The sequence below is a fragment of the Yarrowia lipolytica genome, chromosome 1B (assembly GCF_001761485.1).
Source record: "Yarrowia lipolytica chromosome 1B, complete sequence".
NCBI classification, from domain to species: domain Eukaryota; kingdom Fungi; phylum Ascomycota; class Dipodascomycetes; order Dipodascales; genus Yarrowia; species Yarrowia lipolytica.
The window spans coordinates 2,963,842-2,984,883 of NC_090771.1; the positions used below are offsets into that span (position 1 = coordinate 2,963,842).

The following is a 21,042-nucleotide window of genomic DNA, read 5'->3' on the forward strand; positions in this document are numbered from 1 at the left end:
AGTGTGCTTGCTGCAGTGCGAAAACTCATCTAGCATTAGAGTTGCGTCATGTGATCGCGTTATGCCTAAATGGGGCTTTGGAGGTCCAGCCTACAATTGGAGAGGTGGTCAAAATGCGCTGAAACTCGCAATTCGATAACATGAATTTCCAAATTGATTAACTTGGATCACTGAATCAAATTAAATAGCCCTGACGCAATTCATCCATTTGTATTTGTTCGAATGTGTGCTTGCACCCACAGTGATCACTCGTACAAGGGCTCATCTCAGGTCAATGAACACTATGATACTGGGCTCTACACCTGGTGGGTTTATTATACGAGGGGGATATAACTGGAGGAAATGCTTCGTGCGTGCGTGGTTAGTTGGTCGCATTCGCCCAGCTTCTTGTCTCTTCTCAGTGTCTTGCTGATAGGACTCTCTCTCTCTCTTTCTCTCTCTCTCTCCACGGAGCTCATCTGTTACTCCAATTTAGGTTCAAACTTGTTACTGAATCGGGCAGGGCCGTTCCTGGTTGAGCTCCGTAGATCAGAGACATTTTGAAGGTGTGAAGAAAGTGCGATTACTGCTATATTAAGGGTTTCTGCAGTTGATTGGTGGAATTTATTTTGCCAAGTCCACTTGCTCGGGATCTTCAATCTTCTCAGAGGGCTTTTTGTGAGAAGTACGAATACTTTTTTTTTCTGCATATACATTCATTTATATACAGTATCAATATTTGTTGTGAAAATTAAGTAACCTTATTTCCTAGTTGAGAAACCAATAACAAAACATGAAAATCTGGTCAAGTATCGTAACATCATTTCAAAGGTTATTCTTTCACAGCAAAGTTATAATTAAATGAATGTATATGCAGAAGAAAAAAAATCGTAACTCCACGTTTGAGAGTGTTACAAAGATACAGCGAAGACGAAAAGATATATTGAAGGTTTATTTACTTGTATATTCATGGGTCAGCTGGGATGGGTGTTCAGAACCGGTCAGAGGTATTATCACTGCGGGCGGTTGGTTTATCCATTGTCCTCTGCCCACTTATCCTACAGTAACTGGCCAGATGCAAGCTCTTATTGGAGGGGATACTCTTTGTCATTAACACGGAATCAATGTCAAACCGTCTTTCGACATAGCCTCTCTTCTTCAGAGATTGTCTTTGCTGGGTACAGTATGTACGGTATCTCTGGTATAATCCGAGGTATCTGTCTATTGCTGCGAGCGTTTCAAACTGGCCTTAGGAGTCCAGAAGTATACGTCTTCTGATCAGGGACCATCTTTAGGTGGTTTTCCACGTTGGTCTCCTTCCCTGCGACATCAAACCGACGTACTGGCTGCCCTTTTGTTGAGCTGCTGTCTTGTGAGTATCCTTTTGTTGTTCTTGTCTTTGTGAACTCCCCTGCTGAATGTCTCTTTCGATAGTTATCCATCACCTTTAGCCCTACCCTCCGAAAGGGATCCCAGTTCCGTTCACAGCTTCAACTTTGGGCTGCGCGCTTCGATCAAAGTCATTGCGATGACCACTTGAGATTGTGCCGTTGCTCGTGGATATGAACAGAGATTCGTTGGCCGTTTACCGTTGAAATATGTGCCATTGTGGAGGCTGACTGATTCCCATACAGTACAGTACACCTTTTACCTTATTGAAATTCCAGGAATTGGAAGGTGCCTCTTTGAGGAAATATATCCAACAGAACCACGACATTCAACGAGCAGGCACCCAAGGGTCTGAGCACCTGATTCCAGCAAGAGTCTGTCTAAACCAGATCAATGGTATCGTTTGTCCAACTTACCCTTTCGTCAGCATCCATCGAATCGGGCTCAGTAGAATTTATTTATTTTTATTTTAAAAAAACATTCTATATCATTTGTTATTAGTCAGCAAGATACATCCTAAGAAATTAATAGTCTGTTTTAAGCCATTGCACTGACTCATACGTTGTACAAGAATCTTGGTCCACACTCTCTTTCAAACATGAAGAAATGGCAACTCTTGCCATTGTACTACAAGTAGTAATCATTTCCTCCAGTTTACTGTAGCTAATTGTTCTGCTCCATTGCACAGCCATTTACGTATGTACGTGTTCAAATAAGCGCATCTGAAGTTGAGACAGCCGAGAATGCTGAAAAGTTTGGATCCGGCTTGGTCAAGCTGTAATTGCAAAAGACATATGAAGGTTGCAAGACTGTATCGACTTTTTGAATGATATAGCTGCGAGCGATAACCCTCTATAGTACCCATCATTCACAAGTACAAGTACAAGTAGTTACAAGCCGCGTCACGAAACGAAGCTCTGCGCCATGCGTGTCCAGACTGTCTAAACAACCTCTCCTGCATGACAAAACTCCCACCACCGCATACTGTATCAAGACAACAACGCGATAGGCACCACGACGACCAACGATGGTAGCGGAGAAAAAGACACGGATCACCTACTTTGATCCGTTTGGTGTTTTCACGGGGAACCTCGAGGAGGGCCTGCGCAAACGGCTACCGCTCCAGAACCTCCATTGGAGCGCTCTCTCGGGCGACAAGCCTCTCAGATCGATCCCTAGGCTGGATGTGGAGCTGGTGGAGGATGTGGCACAGCATGGGGAGGCCGAGGCATCCAAGCCGCGGCTGCATCAGATGCAAGGTCTCTCGAATGAGCCCTACTTTGCCATCATGTTTGTGCGGTGTGATGACACCGAGACTTACAAGTCCAGTGTTCGGAAGGTGATTCGAGATTGGTTCAACAGAAGCGTCAGCCACCGCAGGGAGCCGATAGAATGGATGATTGTCAACTGGAAAAGCAACAAGTCGCGACCAAAGAGCTCGGTATTCGACAAGATCAAGTCCGACTTCAACACTGATAACAAGAAGGATAGATGCATTCAGGTCAGAGAGGACGCCAGTGCGGAGGATCTCATTGATTTTTGGGGCGACTTGATATCACGACTCAAGGAGGGAGTGCTGGATACTTTTTCCATGCGCGTGGACTCGTACGAAAAGGAAATTGCCAAGTTGGAGGCCCAGAAGAATGTGGTGGGATGGAACTATGGAGCCTTCTTTGTCGCCAAGGAGGGACTCGGTGTGTCGTTTGAAAATGTGGCACTGTATGATGACGCTCTGCAAGTCTATGATGAGCTGGAGGCCTCGTATCAGGAAATGTCGGCCAACAAAAACGTCACATTTGTCTCTAAGATTGGTTTCGAAAAGGTGGATGTCGGTATTTTGGAACCCCAGCATGAGACTGACATCAAGCTCGAGATTCTGGCCAACGAGGTGTCACTGTTCGATTTCAGATGCTACCTGTTTGGTCGGCAGGTAACCCAGCTGCTTCTGCAGTCTCGATCTGCTACTACTCCCTCTATTTCTGCATTGTTTATGAGTCAGGTTCTGTCTCGTGTGCTGTCATTCCAACGGGAGATCCGAACTCTGCTTTATAGCAACAAGAAGGATCCTCTGATGGTGGCTGACTGGGCATACCATGTGTCCAACGAGTTCCTTGAAGTGTCTGATACCATTGAGACTGAGGGACGAGAGATCAGCGAGGCCCGTGGAGAGCTGCTGTTTGCATGCAGAGAAATGCTACTGGCCCTGGCCGAAAACAGAGGCTGGTACCTGGTTACGGCCATGCGAGAAGTGTCTCTTAATGACGAACCCAAGAGCGAATATAAACCCACCGAACTCGTGGCTGCTCTGCTTTCCAATGAAGAGGAGTTTCTGGAGTCTTACCGAGAACTCACCGTCCAGATTGCGGAGGAATACCGACATGCTGGCCGAGAAAGATCCATAAAGGCTTTCACGTGTGATTTGGCCCTTTTGGACTTCCAGCAGGGTCGTTATGAGCAGGCTGTGACGCAGCTGAAGACTCTACCTTCTCTGTTTTCTACCCAGGGATGGGATGCTATGGCAGTGTCTGTCTTCAAATATTACACAAAGTGTCTGCAGGCTCTTGGACGAAAGGAAGAACTTCTAAATGCTGTTCTGCTGCTGGTCTCCCAGCGAGAGCTCATCACATCCCGCGAACTCGATGAGTACTTCAAAATTGCTCTTTCTCTACGAAGTGAGCAGCTCGAGTTTGACCTCACTGGCACTTTTGTAGTTGATCTGGCTAGTGGAGTGACGCATTCCAAGGAGGAGAATGACGACTCTGTGCTTCTCGAGGTCGCAATTAACTCCCCCTTGCCTAAAGCAGTGAAGGTTAGCCAGGTCTGTGTCACGTACTCATACGACCAAGACGGAGCAGCAGATAACAAGGTGATCAAATTCGAGAGTCTGGCGACCACCATTGCCCCAGGTGTGAACAAGCTGCAGCTCGAGACTAACCAGTTCACAGAGTATCCGTTGTACCCTCGAGAGCTTGTTATTTCCATCGATAAGCTGTCGCTGACTATCGACATCGTTTCTTCAGCTCCCTTGTACATGTCTTCTGGCCCCGGTAACATGAATGCTCGTATTTCTGTGCCTAGAGAGCTTCACTTGAACAGAAAGTGTGTCGCACTCACTGTCTCAAACTCTTCCACGGTCAATGAAGGTCTCATTACTGTCTCTTGTGTCGACCTCCAGAGCAAGCTGTATGTCAGGGACGCAACACTAACCATTGATGGTAAGCCCGTGGACGATATGGACGACGGAGAAATTCTGTCTGCTGACGAAATCGTGTTTGAGAATCTCGAGAAGGGCCAGGTCTTGGAAGTCCTCATTCCCTACGAGAATCATGGCCCAGCTATTATGGAGTTTGGAATATCCATCAAGTACAGAACTTCAGAGGGCGAGTATCTCTACGACACTACCGATTCTGTCGATGTGCGATTACCCATCTCCGTGTCTGTTCAGGACGTATTCCGAACCTCCTTCCTCTACTCCCGGTTTTCTGTCACATCTACAGACGCCTCTCCCATTCGAACTCTGGGTGTCACCCTGTCGGAATCTGATGGAGAAGATCTTTATGCCATCTCTACTCCCTCAATGTCTTCCGACGTCGTCTTCACTAACCAGGCTGCGTCTTTCACCTTCAGAATCGAGCCGCGAGACTGGTCCAGGTTCATTGCTGCTGGTGCTAAGAAGCCTTTGACTCTCCGAATCGAGTTTCGGCGTGTCGCAGACGAACTGGTGGAGTTTATCTGGGCCAAAATCACAGCAAAGCTTGCTGCTGCAGGTCTGGAAGACTGCATTGTCTCTCTGCGTGTCATTAAGTCTCTCATAGAGGCTGATGTCACTTCCTATGCTCTGCGACTGCCTACCATGTCTGAGCCTATTGTTCTTCCTGAATGGACAGAGGCACTGCAGGCAGTCTCCAAGGATAATCATGAGAAGGTAAAGGAAGTTGTCAACGAGGCTTTGGCTGAGTCTACCTCGTGCTCCGATGAGTGTCTGCTGCCTAGTCAGTTTTTGTGCATCTCTGTGCCTGTGCCTCAGGTCCAGATTGTTCTTTCATCCAAGCTGACCGAGGACAAGCCTACTACAAAGCCCCAGAGAGTCGGTGAAGCCATCGACTACACTCTGAATATCAACTCAAAGCTGTGGGATTCTAACCTAGCCCCTGATACACGGTTCTTCTATGAAATTCTGCCCCTGCCTGATACTTGGACAGTTTACGGAAGACGGAAGGGCCACTTTGTGCCAGCCGACAATGTGGTGGAGAATCTGCAGCTGGTCCCACTCAAGACAGGCCGAATCGCACTGCCTGAGGTGGTTATTCGGCCTGCTGACTCTGAGACCCCCATTTCTATGGAGGTGGACAACCGAATCGGCGTGAAGTACGTGGTTGTTGCTCCTGAACTGGGCCGACTGACATTCTCGTTCTGACGAAGATGGACTAAAAATACATGCATGCATATAGATTAATGAATTGCGGCACCATGCCCCTATTATATACCTCCAGCAACTTTTAGTAGCTACCCTTCCCTCCTATGCATCACTCTATATTGTCGACGCGCGACTGGAGGTGGAGGGGAGTCCTTATTCCATGTGGAGATGTCCACTCGACCTTGCCACCCTTCCCAGTCGTCTCCGGCTTTCCAGGACGGGACTTCTGAGAAGACCTGAGTAGCAAACCACGCCTGGAACTCCCAGCTAAACGACCAGAGATGAGGGATGTTGTCCACCATGCCAAAAACCTGCTTGGCATCATCGTTGGGTGTCCATGAGTGTCGTTGAAACATGGTCGTGATCTCCCAGTTGGGGTAGTACCGGTTGACACGCAGATTATTGTCGTCGGTGACCTGGAACCAAAGTAACTTCCCCAGCTTGTTCATGACCCGAAGTTTTATGCTGCCCTCGTTCATGTATACGAATCCATTCTGAAACTGAAAGTAGTTTGAGTCCCAGACTGGAGTGGCCGCCAGAAACTGGGTGGTCATGGTCTCCCAGTTTACCAAGAACAGCTGGCAGTTGGAGTCCCTTCTATCTCTGGGTATGAAGCGTGCAATGGAGAACCGGTCGTTGAAGTTCCACCACTTTTTGGCCACGTCGTATTTTCTGTTGACTTCGAACTTGAGTTCCTGGGCCTCCCCCAGCTTATAGGCCATTATTCGTCGTCGGTGCACCACCGCGGACTTGCGGTTGCGCGAAACAAACTCCACCGCGTACGGATGATGAGAGGTGCATTCGGGGGCATCACTGAAGGTGAAATCGAGCTTCCACTCGGCGTCTCCAGACACCAGCCAGCCTTCATTTGATCTCCACCAGGAATCTTTCTCTGACAAATGCATCAGCTTGATGCTTCCATCTGTGTAGTTGATCTCGTAGATGGCAAAGAGGCCATTTACAGACAGAACCAAGAGATTCGAGTCCTGTGCAGGCTCGTACTCAACTCCTATCCAGGAATGGGTCTTTCCAACTGCCAAATTGGCATCAGGGTGCACAAACTCGTCAGTCTTCACCACTAGGGGCAGATTGGAGGTGCGATTCTTCTGAATAGCCAGGCTGCGGGTTATAGCCTCTTCGAGAGTGAGAGGGACGGATACTGACATTTCCTTGCTGATCCGCTTCTTGAGCCCGAGATAATCATAGGATGCAAAAGCATCTTTGTCCAGGGGAAAGAATGTTGTGACTAAGGAGCTCTTCAGGAGCTGTGGCATCCACTCCAGAAGAGATACTCTGAGCGATTTCGAGGTATTTGACAGTTGATAGATGCTCCAGGGATCGCAATCCACACATATTTGCTCCAGAATCTCCTGGGGCACCGTGTCCAATCCAGGCGTCATTTTTTGGGGCTTGCCATATGAGAGTGCACAATCTAAGTCTGATAAAGCTATAAGCATCCCAAAAAGTGCCGTCTTGTGGGGTAACAGAAGCTAAAAAAAAAAAAAAAGCCGTCTAATAAAGGACAACAGCGGCTATTGAGCCGTGCCAGACTAAACTACCATTACACCATGTGATTAACTATTTACAGGGTCTGATGCAACGATATTGAAATTCGTATGCAAATAAGTTATGAGTACTCGAGCCGATTTACCGAACAGTACTTGTAGTTCCCCTACCCCAACATCTCCTCCGCCTTTGTGTTGTAGAGCATGCCTTCTATAGCCGGGACGGCATAATTATCAGGGTCGTACTGGCTCAAAAGTGGATCAATCATCTCAGGCATGGCCACCTTGACAAACAAAATGGGCACATTCAAGCCATACATCTCCGCTAGTCCTTGACGTGTCAAATTCTTGTTGCTGGCCATGATGGCAAGTGTGTTGGGGTCATTGTGAGCCAGCCAGACTCCGGCGAGCTCCAGGAAGTCCTTGCCGGGCATTCGCTTGGCCTTGGTACGGCATTGCACAATCACATTGAGCGCAGGGGCATCTGGTCGAGACCACACGCCATACATGTCCACACCACGATCACCTGCTCCTCCGGAAAGGACCAGATCAACCACATTGAGATCGTGATGCAAAACTGTTGCCACCGTATGTTCATAAAAGGTGCCCAGTAAAGGCATAACCAGAGGAGACTTGTTTTGGAGTTCGTTCTGTCGCAACCACGTTCTGCAGCCCTGATTGAAGCTCACATTCCTCTTGGCAAATTGCGATACCGTTGACAACCATCTCATTTTCCTCATTCTGTCGTCTGAATCACCACTGAGATGTTGTAGTGAACATAATTGGTGAAGAGGTCTATTGTATCGTGCACTCTTTTATCAGCCCAGCTGGAACTCTATTCAGAGGGTGGGTTCTCACAAGTTCATACAAGACACTTGATATTATAACCATGCTAAACATACACTCACGCTACAAAGTCCATATCCTATCTCATTATTATGCTTATTAATTGCTAAGTAATCTATTCTAATCAAAGAGTCAGATGTTGGTAGTTTTCGATACTGTCACTGACATGATGCTATGCGTTTTTGTGTGTTAAGTAGGCTTGCCGTTAGTTGTAGCTTGCTGTTGATCACTCCATGGACCACTTGTTGGAGCCAATATGCAGCTTTCGCAAGACAAAAGTTCGCGACGTGGGCCGCTGACGCGACAGAATGAGTTCCTCGAGCACATCATCCCGTGACTGGATGCCACCAGTACCGCCGTTACCACGCTTCTGCCGGACAATCTTCCGCAGCTGCGCAATCTCGTCTTGGCTAATGTGGCCAAAGTCGTTGTAGCGTTTGAAGCAAGACTCCATGAGGTGGGAGGCGTCCAGCATGGACTTGGGCGAAGTCTGGACCACCTGGAAGATCTCCATGGGATCGTTGAGACCCACAAACTCCGGCTCGCTTTGTTTCATTAGTGTCAACGCGATTCGGAACAGGGTCTTGGACCCCTCGTAGAAGAGACAATCCCAGATTCTCAGAGTAGTCTCGATGGGAAGAGTACCAATGTAGACACTCATGAACCACGAGGCTGTGCAAAGGGTGATGGGAGGGAGATTTCGGACCAGGTCCATGCCTTCGGAAGGAGCTCCCTCCAGACCCACTCCGATATGTCGCCAGACAGCAGGGAGCGACTTTTGCACCAAGAGCATCAGCACGCCCTGATCCACGTTGACTCCCTCGAGGTTGGTGTCATGCACTCCGGGAAGATACTTTTGGGTGATAATGTGCAGCATCCAGAAAGCACGTTCCTCGTCCATGAAGAGGAGAAGTAGCCCTGCCAGGAAATTAAGCGATTGGCAATAACCAACCTTGGGGTGGTGCAGGGCAAAGGCTCGCAGGACTCTTCGCAAAGCCATGATCATGGGCGTCTCATCCACTTCTCCTTCAGCTTTCCGGAAGTAGACGTTGTCGGGGAAAGTTCTGTAGAGATCACGCTCAATGAGCTCAGCGTCCACAGTGTCCATGGTAGCGCTCTTCTCGCAGAGCTTGTCGTACACTCCGACGTTGGCGTTGAGGTATTCGTAGCCACGGGCAAACCAGAACCAAGCCTGGCCTCGCCACTCGGCAGGAATGCCCTTTCGCACGTACCGCTTCAGCTTTTCCGACTTGGGGGGGAACCTAGTGGGTCCAGTGGAGGGAACTCGGGCCTCGTTGGAGTCCTTGCCCTTATCTTCGGCGGCCCCAATATCGAGGCCGCTTTGCTTCATCAGAGACACCCACTTCTTCTTTCGTCGCTGTAAATATGGCTGGTACTTGCCCCACCACTTGTCGTAATCGTTCATGCGAATATATGAGTTAGCCTTGAGGAAGCCGTATCGATCTCGGGGCCCGTCCTCCATGGTGTTTGTGCGCGACGACGGTTTGGATCGCATGTCGATGGTCGATCGCACTCGGCCGGCCTCTCGTCGGGACTCCTTGTATGATGAGGCCACGGAGATTGCTGAGCCAGGGGCGTCGTGGTTGTATGGAGTCTTCTGCAAGTCAGGGGTTCGAGGATTCGGCTCGGGGTGCAGGTTAGCTACGGGGATAGCTTGTAGCGTCTCCAGGGCTGGTGTTGTTTCTGTGGGGTTGTTTGTCTGTCTGCTGACAGGGACCGAAGACGAGCCTTGAGAGGTCATGCCCGACTCGGGAGATTTCGAGTACAAATCAATGATGCCGATTTCGTCGTTAGAATAAATGGAGTCTCGTGAAAGAGGCGGGGTGTCGCCAATGTCGACAGGTCGACGTTGTATGTGATGACCTGACGTGTCGTTAGGGATGCTCTGTGGAGGCGGCATTTGGTGGGCACTCATGTCTAGTTGTGTATCTGTTGAAGCGCCTGCCTTGCCGTTCTGTAGACCCTTCCCTAGCCCGCTAGGGCCAGGCTGGACCGTTTCCAGACCCATGGCGACCCCTATGCTGTCCACACTGCGCTCAAATTCAAAGGCTTCAAGGGGCGGAGTGTGGAACTCGTCGTCGATGCCCTCTTTGTCCTTGTACACCTTCTCAAACGCCACCGGCATGGAGCTCAGTCCAAACGGCTGTCGCGTTGTCATTGGTGTTGTGTACGTATCCTGATGGTGCATATTTCTTCCAGGTACAATTAAGACAATAGAGTTGCAGGGGCTAGGGGGTGAGAGAATTGAAGCAATAGTCTGCGGTGAACCAAGGACTAAGGTAAAGAAAACACGTACGGAAAAAATATCCGTCGATTTTCCTGCTTGCCGGTTATCCAACACCAATCCAACGTAGAGACTCTCTCTCTGCACCCTTCGGCACGTGAGCTGTACGGGGTGCAGCTGAGTTGGGTCACACTGTGTACAAGTAGCTGTGTGTAGCCTTTCTGGACCCGCTGTGCTGTGTGGTGTGCTGTTGGGACTCCCTCATCTCACTCCAAGTACGTACTGTACTCCACCTTGAGATTTCGCTAACAGAACTACAATGCACCTAACGTTAGACATGACTAACGTCGCTGGGATACTTACACCATACAGAGTTGGGCACGTGTTACATGTAAGGCTGGTTTGATAGAAGTGTATTTCTGTATATATTATACCTGTGCGGCCAACGTCCCATCACTCTCGGGCCCCGGCGTCGTTTTCATCTTGCTGGGTGGCAGCCGCTTCTCTGCAGCTGTCTCACGTGACAGATCGTCCAAAAACGGCCAGTGCAAAAAATATAGCGTCTCTCGCTGGCGGGCTTAAAGGCTGAAAGTACAGAGAGAAGAAAGTGAGTGAGGAATAAACGCTCAAACGCTCATGGGCCCACGCCTCGTGTCCACATGCCTCGGAAACTGTCTCTCGCTTATTTCCACAGATTGCCTGGAAAATAAAGATTAAGGATTGGGACATGAGGAGGCTAATGGAACAAAAGTTGCTCCGGGTCGTAAGGATGCGAAAAGGCTGTTATTGTGCCAAGGGGACACTGGCTTCTATACTTTCCATCATCTATAGCGGTGAGACCTGATCCGAGGAGATAATCTCGCTTTTCGCTGCCGCCAAGAGAGCCAAGAAGCTTGTGTCTAAAAACACCTTGCGTGGCCCTTTGTCTGCATCTAGGTTAAGCTGTGGGACAAGCCTGCAAATAGACTTCTTCTTTCATCTCCTCATCCGTAGTATCCGCTGCAACTCTTTCCCGCACACCCTCAACAGAAAGCCTGGCTCTACACACACACACACACACACTCCCCCAGCAGGTCCATTTCTCCCATGAAGCGCCTGTCTGTCTGGCGAGATCCGGTGTATCCGACAGACCACCCGGGATGTGTGCCCATCATCATAACAGAAGGAGCCGTCGACCTAGGCACCACCACGATAACATTACAGGGCATGATCGCCACCTTCACCCCAGCATGCTACCACGGCCACCCTGTCGCGGCCGTCGACTCGAGCGCCATGCATTTTCCGCTCTTCGACCAGATCCAGGAAGGCTGGAAACAATGGACTGATACTCACCAAGGCAAGTTTGGAAACTCGACAATGCCACTGACGTACTCGATGTTGATATCCATGGTGGTGGCGTGGATAGTGGTTCTTATTCTCATTCTTGGTGAAAACAGCCACGGCTTTAGAGCTCCTGTGGAGTCCAACGGTGGGTCAGAGACGACGGAACCATACAAGAGCTCGCTACAGTCTGATGGAAGCAGCTCTGCAGACTTTGAGGAGGAAAAGAAGGAATCGAGGATGAAACTGCTGTGGATGATATCGTTTGTCATGCCGCATAAGCGACCACGGAGACCGCTGTTGCTGCGTCTGGGTGTACTGGCTGGAACCATATACCTAACGATCATTTTGGCACACTCGACACAGCTGATTAACGAACAATACAATAAGGGATACCTCGACAGAAGTGAGCTGGTGGAGCGGCTGTCATCGTACGTCTATCTGGCTGTGCTGGAGCTGGTGTTTTACTTCATCATGCTGCTGGCACAGGTGCAGGTGGTTATGAGAGTCTTCTCCAGACGTATGGAGCAGCGGATGATTTTCTGGTTGGGTGGAACCATGTCTGTGGTCTGTCAAGTGCTGAATGGAATCACATCTATTGACATGGCTCTCCAATACCAGTTTTCCGGCTCGCTACCGGCCTTCCAATACCTCTTCCAGGTGGCCATCCAAATAATGTACGCCTGCTCCATGGTGTACTATCTAATCACCAACTCGAGGTCCACCATGTGCATGGAAATGGTGCCCATGACGCTCATTGCTATTTTGGCATCATCTTCTCCCGTGGTGTTATTTGTGGTGGACATTGCTAACGCCTGGCTAGTTGAATGGAGTGATTCGCTCACGTGGATCTCTACGTTGCTTGCTATAGTGTGCGCCTGGGAGTGGATTGACCGTGTGGAACGTCTGGAACGTCACCACGAAAAGGAAGGCTTCTTGGGTCGCCAGCTGCAAGAAGACGACGATTATCTCGGATTCGAGGGTGGAAAATCAATTATGAACCCCAGCGAATTCAGGGAATTCACGGACGTGTCTCTGGACGCGGATACACCAACTCCAAATGCCGCAAAGCGGTTCGTTCAGCCGCTCTTGGTGCTGTCGGACCGTATCATCGAGGCAGGACTACTGTTCTCACGTGCTTCGAGTACCTCTTATGACTCTGTGGACCAGCCAGATCCCCAAGAACTTCAACACAATACTCACGCAGCTCATGCTCGAGGACATAGTTCGGTGCGTTCACAACTGGCCAAAAAGCTCGACTATTACTACTCGAAAAAAACTAGGCCGCCTCCGGAACTGCTGGACACTCAGCATATGCCTGTTCATCGGCACTAATTTATTTATTTACTAACTGTACATTAGACTGAATACATTGCAATAGCTACATACACCACCCGTTTGAGTGATAAATAAGGTGGGCCCAACCCAAAGCGAGTTTACACTAAAGCCACAGCTTTATTATTGTACGATGTTTAGGCACCAAGCAAGGTGAACGTCAAAATCAAGCGCCAAAATTGGGTCGCGAAAATCATATACAGAAATTACGTAATTACACAGTGCTTGTCCTGATACTGTACATACTGTACGAACTGAAATAATGAAACACTCGTGTGGAAATATGATACATCATCATTTGGCTATCGCCGCTATATACATTATTATTTATCGAGCTTTCGTCGAAGAGCACGCTGAGCCTTTCTTCGCTTCTTGTACTTATGCTTGTTCATCTTAATCTTTCGCTTTCGCTTGACGGAGGTCATCTCCAGGTCGGCGTCGGTATTCTTGGCCTCAAACTTCTTGACGGCCTCACCGATGAACTTGAGAAGGTCCGCGTCAGATCGAGCGTTCTCAATCACCTCAAACTCGGACTTCTGAGGAGAGTAGTACTTCTCGTAGGGGTAGAGGTCGGCGGTGACGTTTTTAGAAAAATGCATCATTTCGGGGTTGGTAACCTGACCGGAAACGCTCATGGCATTAGGGAACAGAGGGTTGTATCCCTCGGTGGTTCCCTGTGCGTACTCGTTAGGCCGAGACTTGATGAAATCATCCATTCGCTTGGTGGCGGCGGAATCGGAGAAAAGGTGCGAGACAGAAGTGTCGAGGTACAGAGGTCGGTGTCGGCACAGAGCAATCTCAAAGAATCGGTCCTCGGGAGTTCCCTCACCCACCAGTGGCGAAGGGGGCAAATCAAAGTCCTTCCATAGCTTTCGCTTATCATCGCCACTCTGGGACGACATGGAGATTCGACGGGTTCTAGGGGCGTTTGCTGGTCGTGCGGTGGCCAGGGATCCTGCTCGCAGCAGCGATCCGGTGGGGCTGGCCAGCTGGCCAAGTCGTTTTGCTAACATGTTGTGGTGTTGGAGATAACCAACTGTGGGATGAAAATGTGTAGGTTAAGTAGGGTAAGTGGCTGAGATTACTCAGCTGATTTACAATTGATGGAGCTGTGGTTCGTGGTTGGGAGCAACCTTAATCAGACGAACACGGGTAACTTTAATTGATTATCGATAAAGTCAAGTGCAGAGTCAGTTAAAACTGGATGTTTTGTTGAAATTTGAGTTGGAAAAAAAAGAGCTCAGCCGAGGAATATATATAGGGGCGAAAATATAAAAAGTTGCTCTGTATTTCTGAGCTTCTAAAAATAAGTCAAGGGTTTTTTCTAGGCCTTTCTATTTTTGCGGGGTATTAATTGAAACCCCTTAATATTAGTCAGGTACAGTGTACACCATAACCACACCACAACGGCCACCGTTATTGCTGTAGTAGCGAAGACATACTGTAAAGAAGAGCGTCACAACACAGACAATAGGAAACCTCGGAAGTAAAATGGTAGGCATGTTTTCCCCCAATACATACTCAATCAACATCAACCGCTACAAGTACTTCTCACAACTGATATCTTGACAAACTAAGTGCCAGTGACTTGGGGACAACTCTAAATGCAGTCCTTCGCGATGTAGGCTACGTCAGATGTATGCACAGCTAAAGTTAACACCCACCAGTATCAGCCAGTATGAATCAGCAACTGGTTGTGGAGTTGTCCAGTCTGCTTGCCGAGAGCAAGCGAAGACACCCTGAGCTTCGTCAGGTGAGTATCTCCAGCGTATTGACGCGAAGGAAGTGTCGGCTTCTCTCACACGTGCCTCCCATGCGACACGGACACATGGGAAACAGACACTAACACAGGCTGCCGAATACACACTCGATGCTGTAAAGAACAAGCAACCGCAAGACCTGAAGAAGGACGAAAAGATTGCCCAGCCTCTGGTGTTGGCCTGCTCGTCACGTAACGCCAAACTCACAGCAATTGCAGTGCCATTGATACAACGACTGCTGGCTATCTCTGCGCTCTCCGACAAGTCAATTCCGTCAGTCCTGGGTGCGTTGGAGGAGGCTACCCACTTGGGCGTCGAAATCCAGCTCAAGATCCTTCAATGTCTCCCTACACTGATGGCAAACTACACCAAGGTGCTGCAGGGTCAGAACTTGAGCGCCCTGTTGGCGATCTGCTCAGCCCTCAAGGCCCCCAACAAGCCCCCTGTGGTATCCAATTCCGCAGCGGCGACACTCCAACAGTTAATAGTGTCTGTTTTCGATAAGGTGCGAGAAGAGCAGGACCCTCCCAAGACCTTTGAGGTGCCAGTCGACACAGGAGACAAGATTCTCGTGTCTCCTGCAGCAGATGACGCTCTATCTGTGTTGTCTGATCTCTGTTCTCTCATTGAATACCACTCATCTACTTTCCTGAAAGGCCATTACAAGGACACTTTCTGTCTCGAACTGGTGGAGAGTATTCTGCAGAACCAACACATGGTGTTTGAGGAGCATCCCGAGCTCATTTACTGTGTTAAGATGAAGCTATTCCCAGCACTGCTTCGTGGTCTTTCTTCCGAGGCACCGTTTCCCGTGGCTGTTAGAATCGCTCGAGTCTTGTATTTGTTGCTACGAACCCTGCTTGCGTTGGTGCCAGCTGAGTGTGAGGTGACATTGACTCTGTTCGTCCATCTGTCAAGAGAGCCTACCGAATCATGGGAACGTGCACTGTGCATGGAGATTCTTCAAGGTGTCTTCTCCGACTTTGACCTCCTTCTGGCCATTTATAAGGAGTATGACGTAGCTGAGGGACGCAAGAACATTCTTGCAGATACTCTCGGTCTGTTCCGGGACCTGCTGAAACATACCAAGGAGGGAACCAGGTTCAACAGTGCAACCAAGACACCTTTCATTGACACACTGGACAAGACAGAAGCACCGACTCTACCCGAGGGGTACGAGCAGTATCTTGCGATAACGTGTGCCAATTCCCTATGCGATGCGCTTGCAAAGTTCCTTCTTCAGAAGAACCAGGACTCTCGGGCAACTCTGTGTAAGCATCTCATTGACCACTCCTGGTCTACCATTCTGGATCTGTATAGTCCTCTGGTTTCTGGACCCTTTGAGGAGTCCCTGGATCTTCACAGCGTTATTCGTGCTGTCCAAAAACTGGCACATGTTGCGGGATATGTGGATAGGAAGACGGCGCGTGATGCATTCATGTCTCTTCTTGCCACAGGTGCAGAGAAACCACCCACTCAACGGGCTATCTTGTGTCTTCGGGCTCTAGTCAACCTCGGAACCGCCCTCGGAACTACATTGGGCTCATCATGGAGCATTCTCCTTGATACCCTACGGGAGACTTCGCAGTCCAAGGTCGGATCTGACCCTGCGGTGCTATCTGCAGAGAAGAAGCTGCTCGACTCGACGAAAGACTACTCAAATTCTGCTCTTTCAGACCTTGTAAATGCATTGACTCGATCAGCTTCCGAGTGGAACAATGACAAGCTTGGAATTGTGGCAACTTTCAACGTCACCAAGATTGTGGAGGAAGAAGTACTGTGGCAGAAGCTGTTAGGTCATCTCATCTCATGTGAGAGTTTACAGTGTGCCCTCATTCAGAGAAAACTCTCGGAATCTTCGGAGTCCGAAATACCCGAGGCTCATGCTCGAATATTTGATTCGCTTCTGAAGGCTGTAAAGAGCGACAAGTCGGAGATTGTCTTGGCTCATCTACAGACTACCCACTCGCTGCTTCAGCAACTGGGTAAGTGTTCCTCTTGGAGCACCATTTTTAGCATTCTGGACAGCGGTCTGAGAGATGACATGTCTCTGGAGGTCACCAAGGCCGCTTTTGACTCAGTCAAGCTGGTCTGCAATGATTTCCTTACCCAGTTGCCTTCCGATGCTCTTCTGACACTCGTGGACCTACTCTACAAATTCTGTCAGCATTCTTCAGACTCCAACTTGTCATTCACATGCATCTCTCTGTTCTGGACTGTGTCCGACTGCATTTTGCGCCAGGCCAAGGAGACAGACGACATCAATCGAGTCCTTACTATGTCCGAGATGCGAGACTCTACTGAGCCTCTTGCTCTGTGGCTCATCCTTATGTCTTCTCTGGCTCTCATGTCGCATGATTCTCGTGCTGACGTCAGAAATGGTGCCATCCAGACCTTCTTCCGAACTTTCGAGTCTCTCCCCAAGGACAAGCTCCAACCCAACCTGTGGCAGACCTTTTCCAGGGAGATTCTGCCTAAGCTCTTCTTGACACCCACAGGAGATCTGATCGAGAATGATCCCGCCGGAGCTGCAGCAAGGTACCCTTACACGGTCTCGCTGCTGCTTACTGGCTTCAATCACATGATGAGTGTTGTGCAGACCGTCTTGCCCGACCAGGTTGACATTCTTTTTATCCAGCTGCTCTCCTACTTTGAGCAGCTAAACACCACAAGCCCACATCCTGAGTATGCCGTAACTATCAGCAAGTCTTTCGGAGAGCTTCTGACCATTACGCCATTGAGCCGTGAGAGCATTGCTGCTGCATGGAAGTTCTGGCTCTCTCCTCCTTGGGGAACTGAGTATGTCAGCCCGTGGAACCTGGGCTCTGCATCTAGTGCCATTGCTGAGCATGCATCTGTGCACACCATTATCTACGATTTGGACAGAAATGTGCCTGATGCGACTTTGGACGCTTCCCTGGATGTTCTTTACAACTGCCTTCTGCATCCCCAACTTCCAAAGTTCGCTCAGGACCAGACGTCCACCTCTCCTGTTCAGACAGCTGTGCTGAAACAAATTTCGAATGTCTCTGGCCACCACGCCAAGGTCTTGGAGATCCTTGGTAGGATTTCCAAGCTATCCAGCACTGCCTCCAAGGAGGAGGATGACTCTCCCAAGTTTGGAGCTGCATCGCTGAAGGCTGTTGAGCTTTCCAGGAGCCGACTTCCTGAAGTTCCTGAGGCTGTAGATGACAGCGTTATCTCACTGTTGCTTCAGGACACCACGTTGTCATCGCTTGGTAATGATGCTACGGAGCTGTTCCTGGAGACTGTTGAAAAGGTGCTGCCTCGGTTGTCTACTGAGGAGACATTGTGGCCCCGTGTTGTCGAGGGTGGTTTGTCCATTCTGGCTCAGCGAAGTCAGGGTTTCCATAAGTACGAGAAGCTCATTTTTCCCATTCTTGGACTTGACCATGTCCCTGAGTCGCTCATTGACTCCCTTCTCAAGTCCATCTATGAGAACTCCCTGGTGTGGAAGACCAAGGCTTCTTCTCTGGGCTTCTCAGGCACTTTACAGGCCGTGTCAAAGCCTGATTTCTCTCTCTACTGTACAACACTATTGTTCAATTTGTGGATAGGAGAGGGGGATGGTACCGGGAGCGCTCGGGAGCGGCTCTCTCTGTCGTCGCGACAGTACGCCATGTCTCGAGCCCAAGCATGTATCTCTCAGTTTATTAACGACTCCGTGATTCGAGGCTCCATGCCCATTCCTAAGCTGCAGAACCAAGAGCTTCAGGTAATTCTCACGCATCTTGGTTTGCTAGTAAAGAAGAGCCCGGATAGTAAGAAGGAGCTCAAGGCGCTGTTCCCCTTGCTGTTGAAGCTCCAAATGCGTGGAGAGAGCACAGAAGTGATTCTACAGGAATTTTAACCACATTAAATAAAAGTATTTAGATGAATAATGACGTACAAGTACAAGCACTTATGTTTGAATGATGGATTCGTGACGTACAAGTACAACTATAGGATTTGCACGAGCAGCTGTCATTGACTGGAATGTGTGGGGTTTTAGGCTCAACTCTATTGCATGTCTTATCACAACAATATGTGGAGCTGAATTACCATGCACATAAGATCATCAATCTCAGTTGTTTCATCTATTTTGCCCAAAACTTTAAAACAGCGCCATTCATAACATTGGCATGAGACAGGGTCCGATCGGCCGTGACATCAGATTATGTACAATAGCTACGCGTACAAGTAGGAAGGAAGTATGAGTATTTTCGATAGCTGCTTTCTTGAACCTGAAGAACATAAGGAATATATAAAACTACAAGTACAAGTACAAGAATACAGGAAACATGGAGTGTATCAGAATCTAATTTTGATTAGGTATCATTAAATATGTTTTTCCAAACGGAGCGTCTAGAAAGATGCTCGGTTCCACAGGAAGTTGTTGGCAGCTCCACCAAGGTCTCCCTTAACCTTGCCAGTAGAGGCATCCTTAACCCAAGACTCCAGCACAGCAGCGGGGACAACGCCATCAGCAATAGACTGGAAGTAGGCAATGGCACCAGACACGTGGGGAGCAGCCATGGAGGTTCCGCCCATGGTGGCAGCAGCATCGTCGTTAGTAATCCATAGAGACAGAATGGTGACACCAGGAGCAAACATCTCGACACACTGTCCCTTGGCAGAAGACCAGTCCTGCTCAACGGCAATGTTGTCGAGGTGGTCGGTGGCTCCAACGGTGATGAGACCGGGGATACCCTTTGAGGCTCGGGCGGGAGATTCGTTGCAGGCATCCTGGCCGTTGTTACCGGCAGCAACAACGGTGGGGATACCGTATTGCTGAACGGCCTGCTGGAAAACCTGGTCAAGACCGGGAGAGGAAGCACCACCTCCGGAGAAGTTGATGACGGATCGGGGCTGGCCGGCCTTCTGGTAGTCAGAGAGAACCCAGTTCATACCCTGAATGATGGTGGAGGCATATCCCTGGCCCTTCTGGTTGAGAACCTTGACAGCGACAATGGAGGTCTTCTCTCCGGAGACTCCGACAGTGGAACCAGCCACAGTGCCGGAAACGTGAGTACCATGGCCGTTGAGGTCCTGCATGGGCTCGCCCTGGACAAAGTTGGCTCCCCATCGAGCTCGTCCGCCAAAGTCTTGGTGTTGGACGTAGGTTCCGGTGTCGACGACGTAGACGGTGGTGTCGTACTTGGAGGACTCTCGGTTGTAGGGCACTCGGACGGTGGAGGGCTTGTCGGGGTTGACGCCCTGGACGTTGTTGTTGAGGTGCGAGATTCGGCTCAGACCCCACTGAGCGACAGTGGTGGACTGGAAGTCTCGCTTGTGGAGCTCGGTCAGGTTGACGGGCTGAGCGGCGTGCTTGCCGAGGGAGATGAGCACATCCTTCTCGACGGAAGCGACATCAGGGGAGCTTCGAATGGAGTCCAGCACGGAGGAGTTGAAAGATCCAAAGTAACCGGTGAATCCCTTACCATCAGTGAACGCGTCGACGTCAAAGGCGCCCTGGATTCCCTGGTTGCTACTGGTAGCGGCAAAGCCGTTGGTGCCAGCCATGGCTCCGACCTCGGGAGAGACCTTGGAGTCAAGGTCCTGGATGTGACCGTTGATGGACTGGATGGAGGTGCCGTTCTTGAAGAAGACGAGGTATCGGTCCTTTGCGGAGTCGGCCAGGTCACGCTTGGCGTGGTGGCCCTGGTGCTTGTTGATGATGTTCAGAACATTGGAGTAAGCAGAGGCATCAGCGTCAGCAGGGGCGGCTGCCACAAGAGACAGACCAGCCAAAAGGAGTGTGAATTTCATAATGAGTGGCTAGAGGCGAGTGACTGATTGCGACTAGAGCCTCGATAAAAATGGGAGCGCCATCCTTTTAACTGCGCCTAACGTGATCGACAGTGTTTTCGTCGATCAACTGGGGTGTGTCGCGAAGATGTGGTTCGACAAAGACTTCTATCGCAAGCATAGGAGGAAAGATAGGTCTGTTTGCGGACGGATCGTGTCACTAATTGAATACATAAACCGAGCTCATACCAGAGGTGCTTCAAGGAGTGGTCACCTCTGCATCATTATTCCTCATCGACATCCACAATGCCCTTTCGCGCGAGTGCAAAATAAGTTTGATCGTCGCCCCCTTCGAAAACTAGTGATGGTTCAAAAATGCAGCGAACGCTGTTCACGGTCGCCGATCACTCGTTCCTTTCAAGCAACCCTCAAGACCCTGCAGTAACGCGCCAGTGAGGAGAAAACTGGGCCCTTTGTGCGCGTGTTTCACCTGGGTGT

At 49.7% G+C, this 21,042-nt stretch overlaps 8 protein-coding genes across 8 annotated transcripts; 3 read left to right on the forward strand and 5 right to left on the reverse strand.

The window, feature by feature from the left end:
* Nucleotides 1–2,395: 2,395 nt before the first annotated feature.
* On the forward strand, nt 2,396–5,785 carry YALI1_B29662g (uncharacterized protein; the record flags this gene model as incomplete). The annotated part of the gene is made up of 1 exon (XM_501234.3): nt 2,396–5,785. The coding sequence occupies one exon, from the start codon at nt 2,396–2,398 to the stop codon at nt 5,783–5,785; it is 3,390 nt and encodes a 1,129-aa protein (XP_501234.3).
* An 89-nt stretch (nt 5,786–5,874) lies between these two features.
* On the reverse strand, nt 5,875–7,242 carry YALI1_B29711g (uncharacterized protein; the record flags this gene model as incomplete). The annotated part of the gene is made up of 1 exon (XM_501235.3): nt 5,875–7,242. One exon carries the CDS (start codon nt 7,240–7,242, stop codon nt 5,875–5,877), a length of 1,368 nt encoding a protein of 455 aa, XP_501235.3.
* A 215-nt stretch (nt 7,243–7,457) lies between these two features.
* Nucleotides 7,458–8,030, reverse strand: YALI1_B29718g (uncharacterized protein; the record flags this gene model as incomplete). Its single annotated transcript, XM_501236.3, has 1 exon — nt 7,458–8,030. The coding sequence occupies one exon, from the start codon at nt 8,028–8,030 to the stop codon at nt 7,458–7,460; it is 573 nt and encodes a 190-aa protein (XP_501236.3).
* A 332-nt stretch (nt 8,031–8,362) lies between these two features.
* Nucleotides 8,363–10,345, reverse strand: YALI1_B29742g (uncharacterized protein; the record flags this gene model as incomplete). The annotated part of the gene is made up of 1 exon (XM_501237.3): nt 8,363–10,345. The coding sequence occupies one exon, from the start codon at nt 10,343–10,345 to the stop codon at nt 8,363–8,365; it is 1,983 nt and encodes a 660-aa protein (XP_501237.3).
* A 1,122-nt stretch (nt 10,346–11,467) lies between these two features.
* Nucleotides 11,468–13,036, forward strand: YALI1_B29753g (uncharacterized protein; the record flags this gene model as incomplete). Its single annotated transcript, XM_501238.3, has 1 exon — nt 11,468–13,036. One exon carries the CDS (start codon nt 11,468–11,470, stop codon nt 13,034–13,036), a length of 1,569 nt encoding a protein of 522 aa, XP_501238.1.
* A 323-nt stretch (nt 13,037–13,359) lies between these two features.
* On the reverse strand, nt 13,360–14,049 carry YALI1_B29779g (mitochondrial 37S ribosomal protein mS38; the record flags this gene model as incomplete). Its single annotated transcript, XM_501239.3, has 1 exon — nt 13,360–14,049. The coding sequence occupies one exon, from the start codon at nt 14,047–14,049 to the stop codon at nt 13,360–13,362; it is 690 nt and encodes a 229-aa protein (XP_501239.1).
* Nucleotides 14,050–14,714: 665 nt separating this feature from the next.
* Nucleotides 14,715–18,667, forward strand: YALI1_B29785g (uncharacterized protein; the record flags this gene model as incomplete). Its single annotated transcript, XM_501240.3, has 2 exons — nt 14,715–14,789; nt 14,888–18,667. The coding sequence occupies 2 exons, from the start codon at nt 14,715–14,717 to the stop codon at nt 18,665–18,667; spliced, it is 3,855 nt and encodes a 1,284-aa protein (XP_501240.3).
* A 494-nt stretch (nt 18,668–19,161) lies between these two features.
* On the reverse strand, nt 19,162–20,565 carry YALI1_B29844g (uncharacterized protein; the record flags this gene model as incomplete). Its single annotated transcript, XM_501241.1, has 1 exon — nt 19,162–20,565. The coding sequence occupies one exon, from the start codon at nt 20,563–20,565 to the stop codon at nt 19,162–19,164; it is 1,404 nt and encodes a 467-aa protein (XP_501241.1).
* Nucleotides 20,566–21,042: the final 477 nt, after the last annotated feature.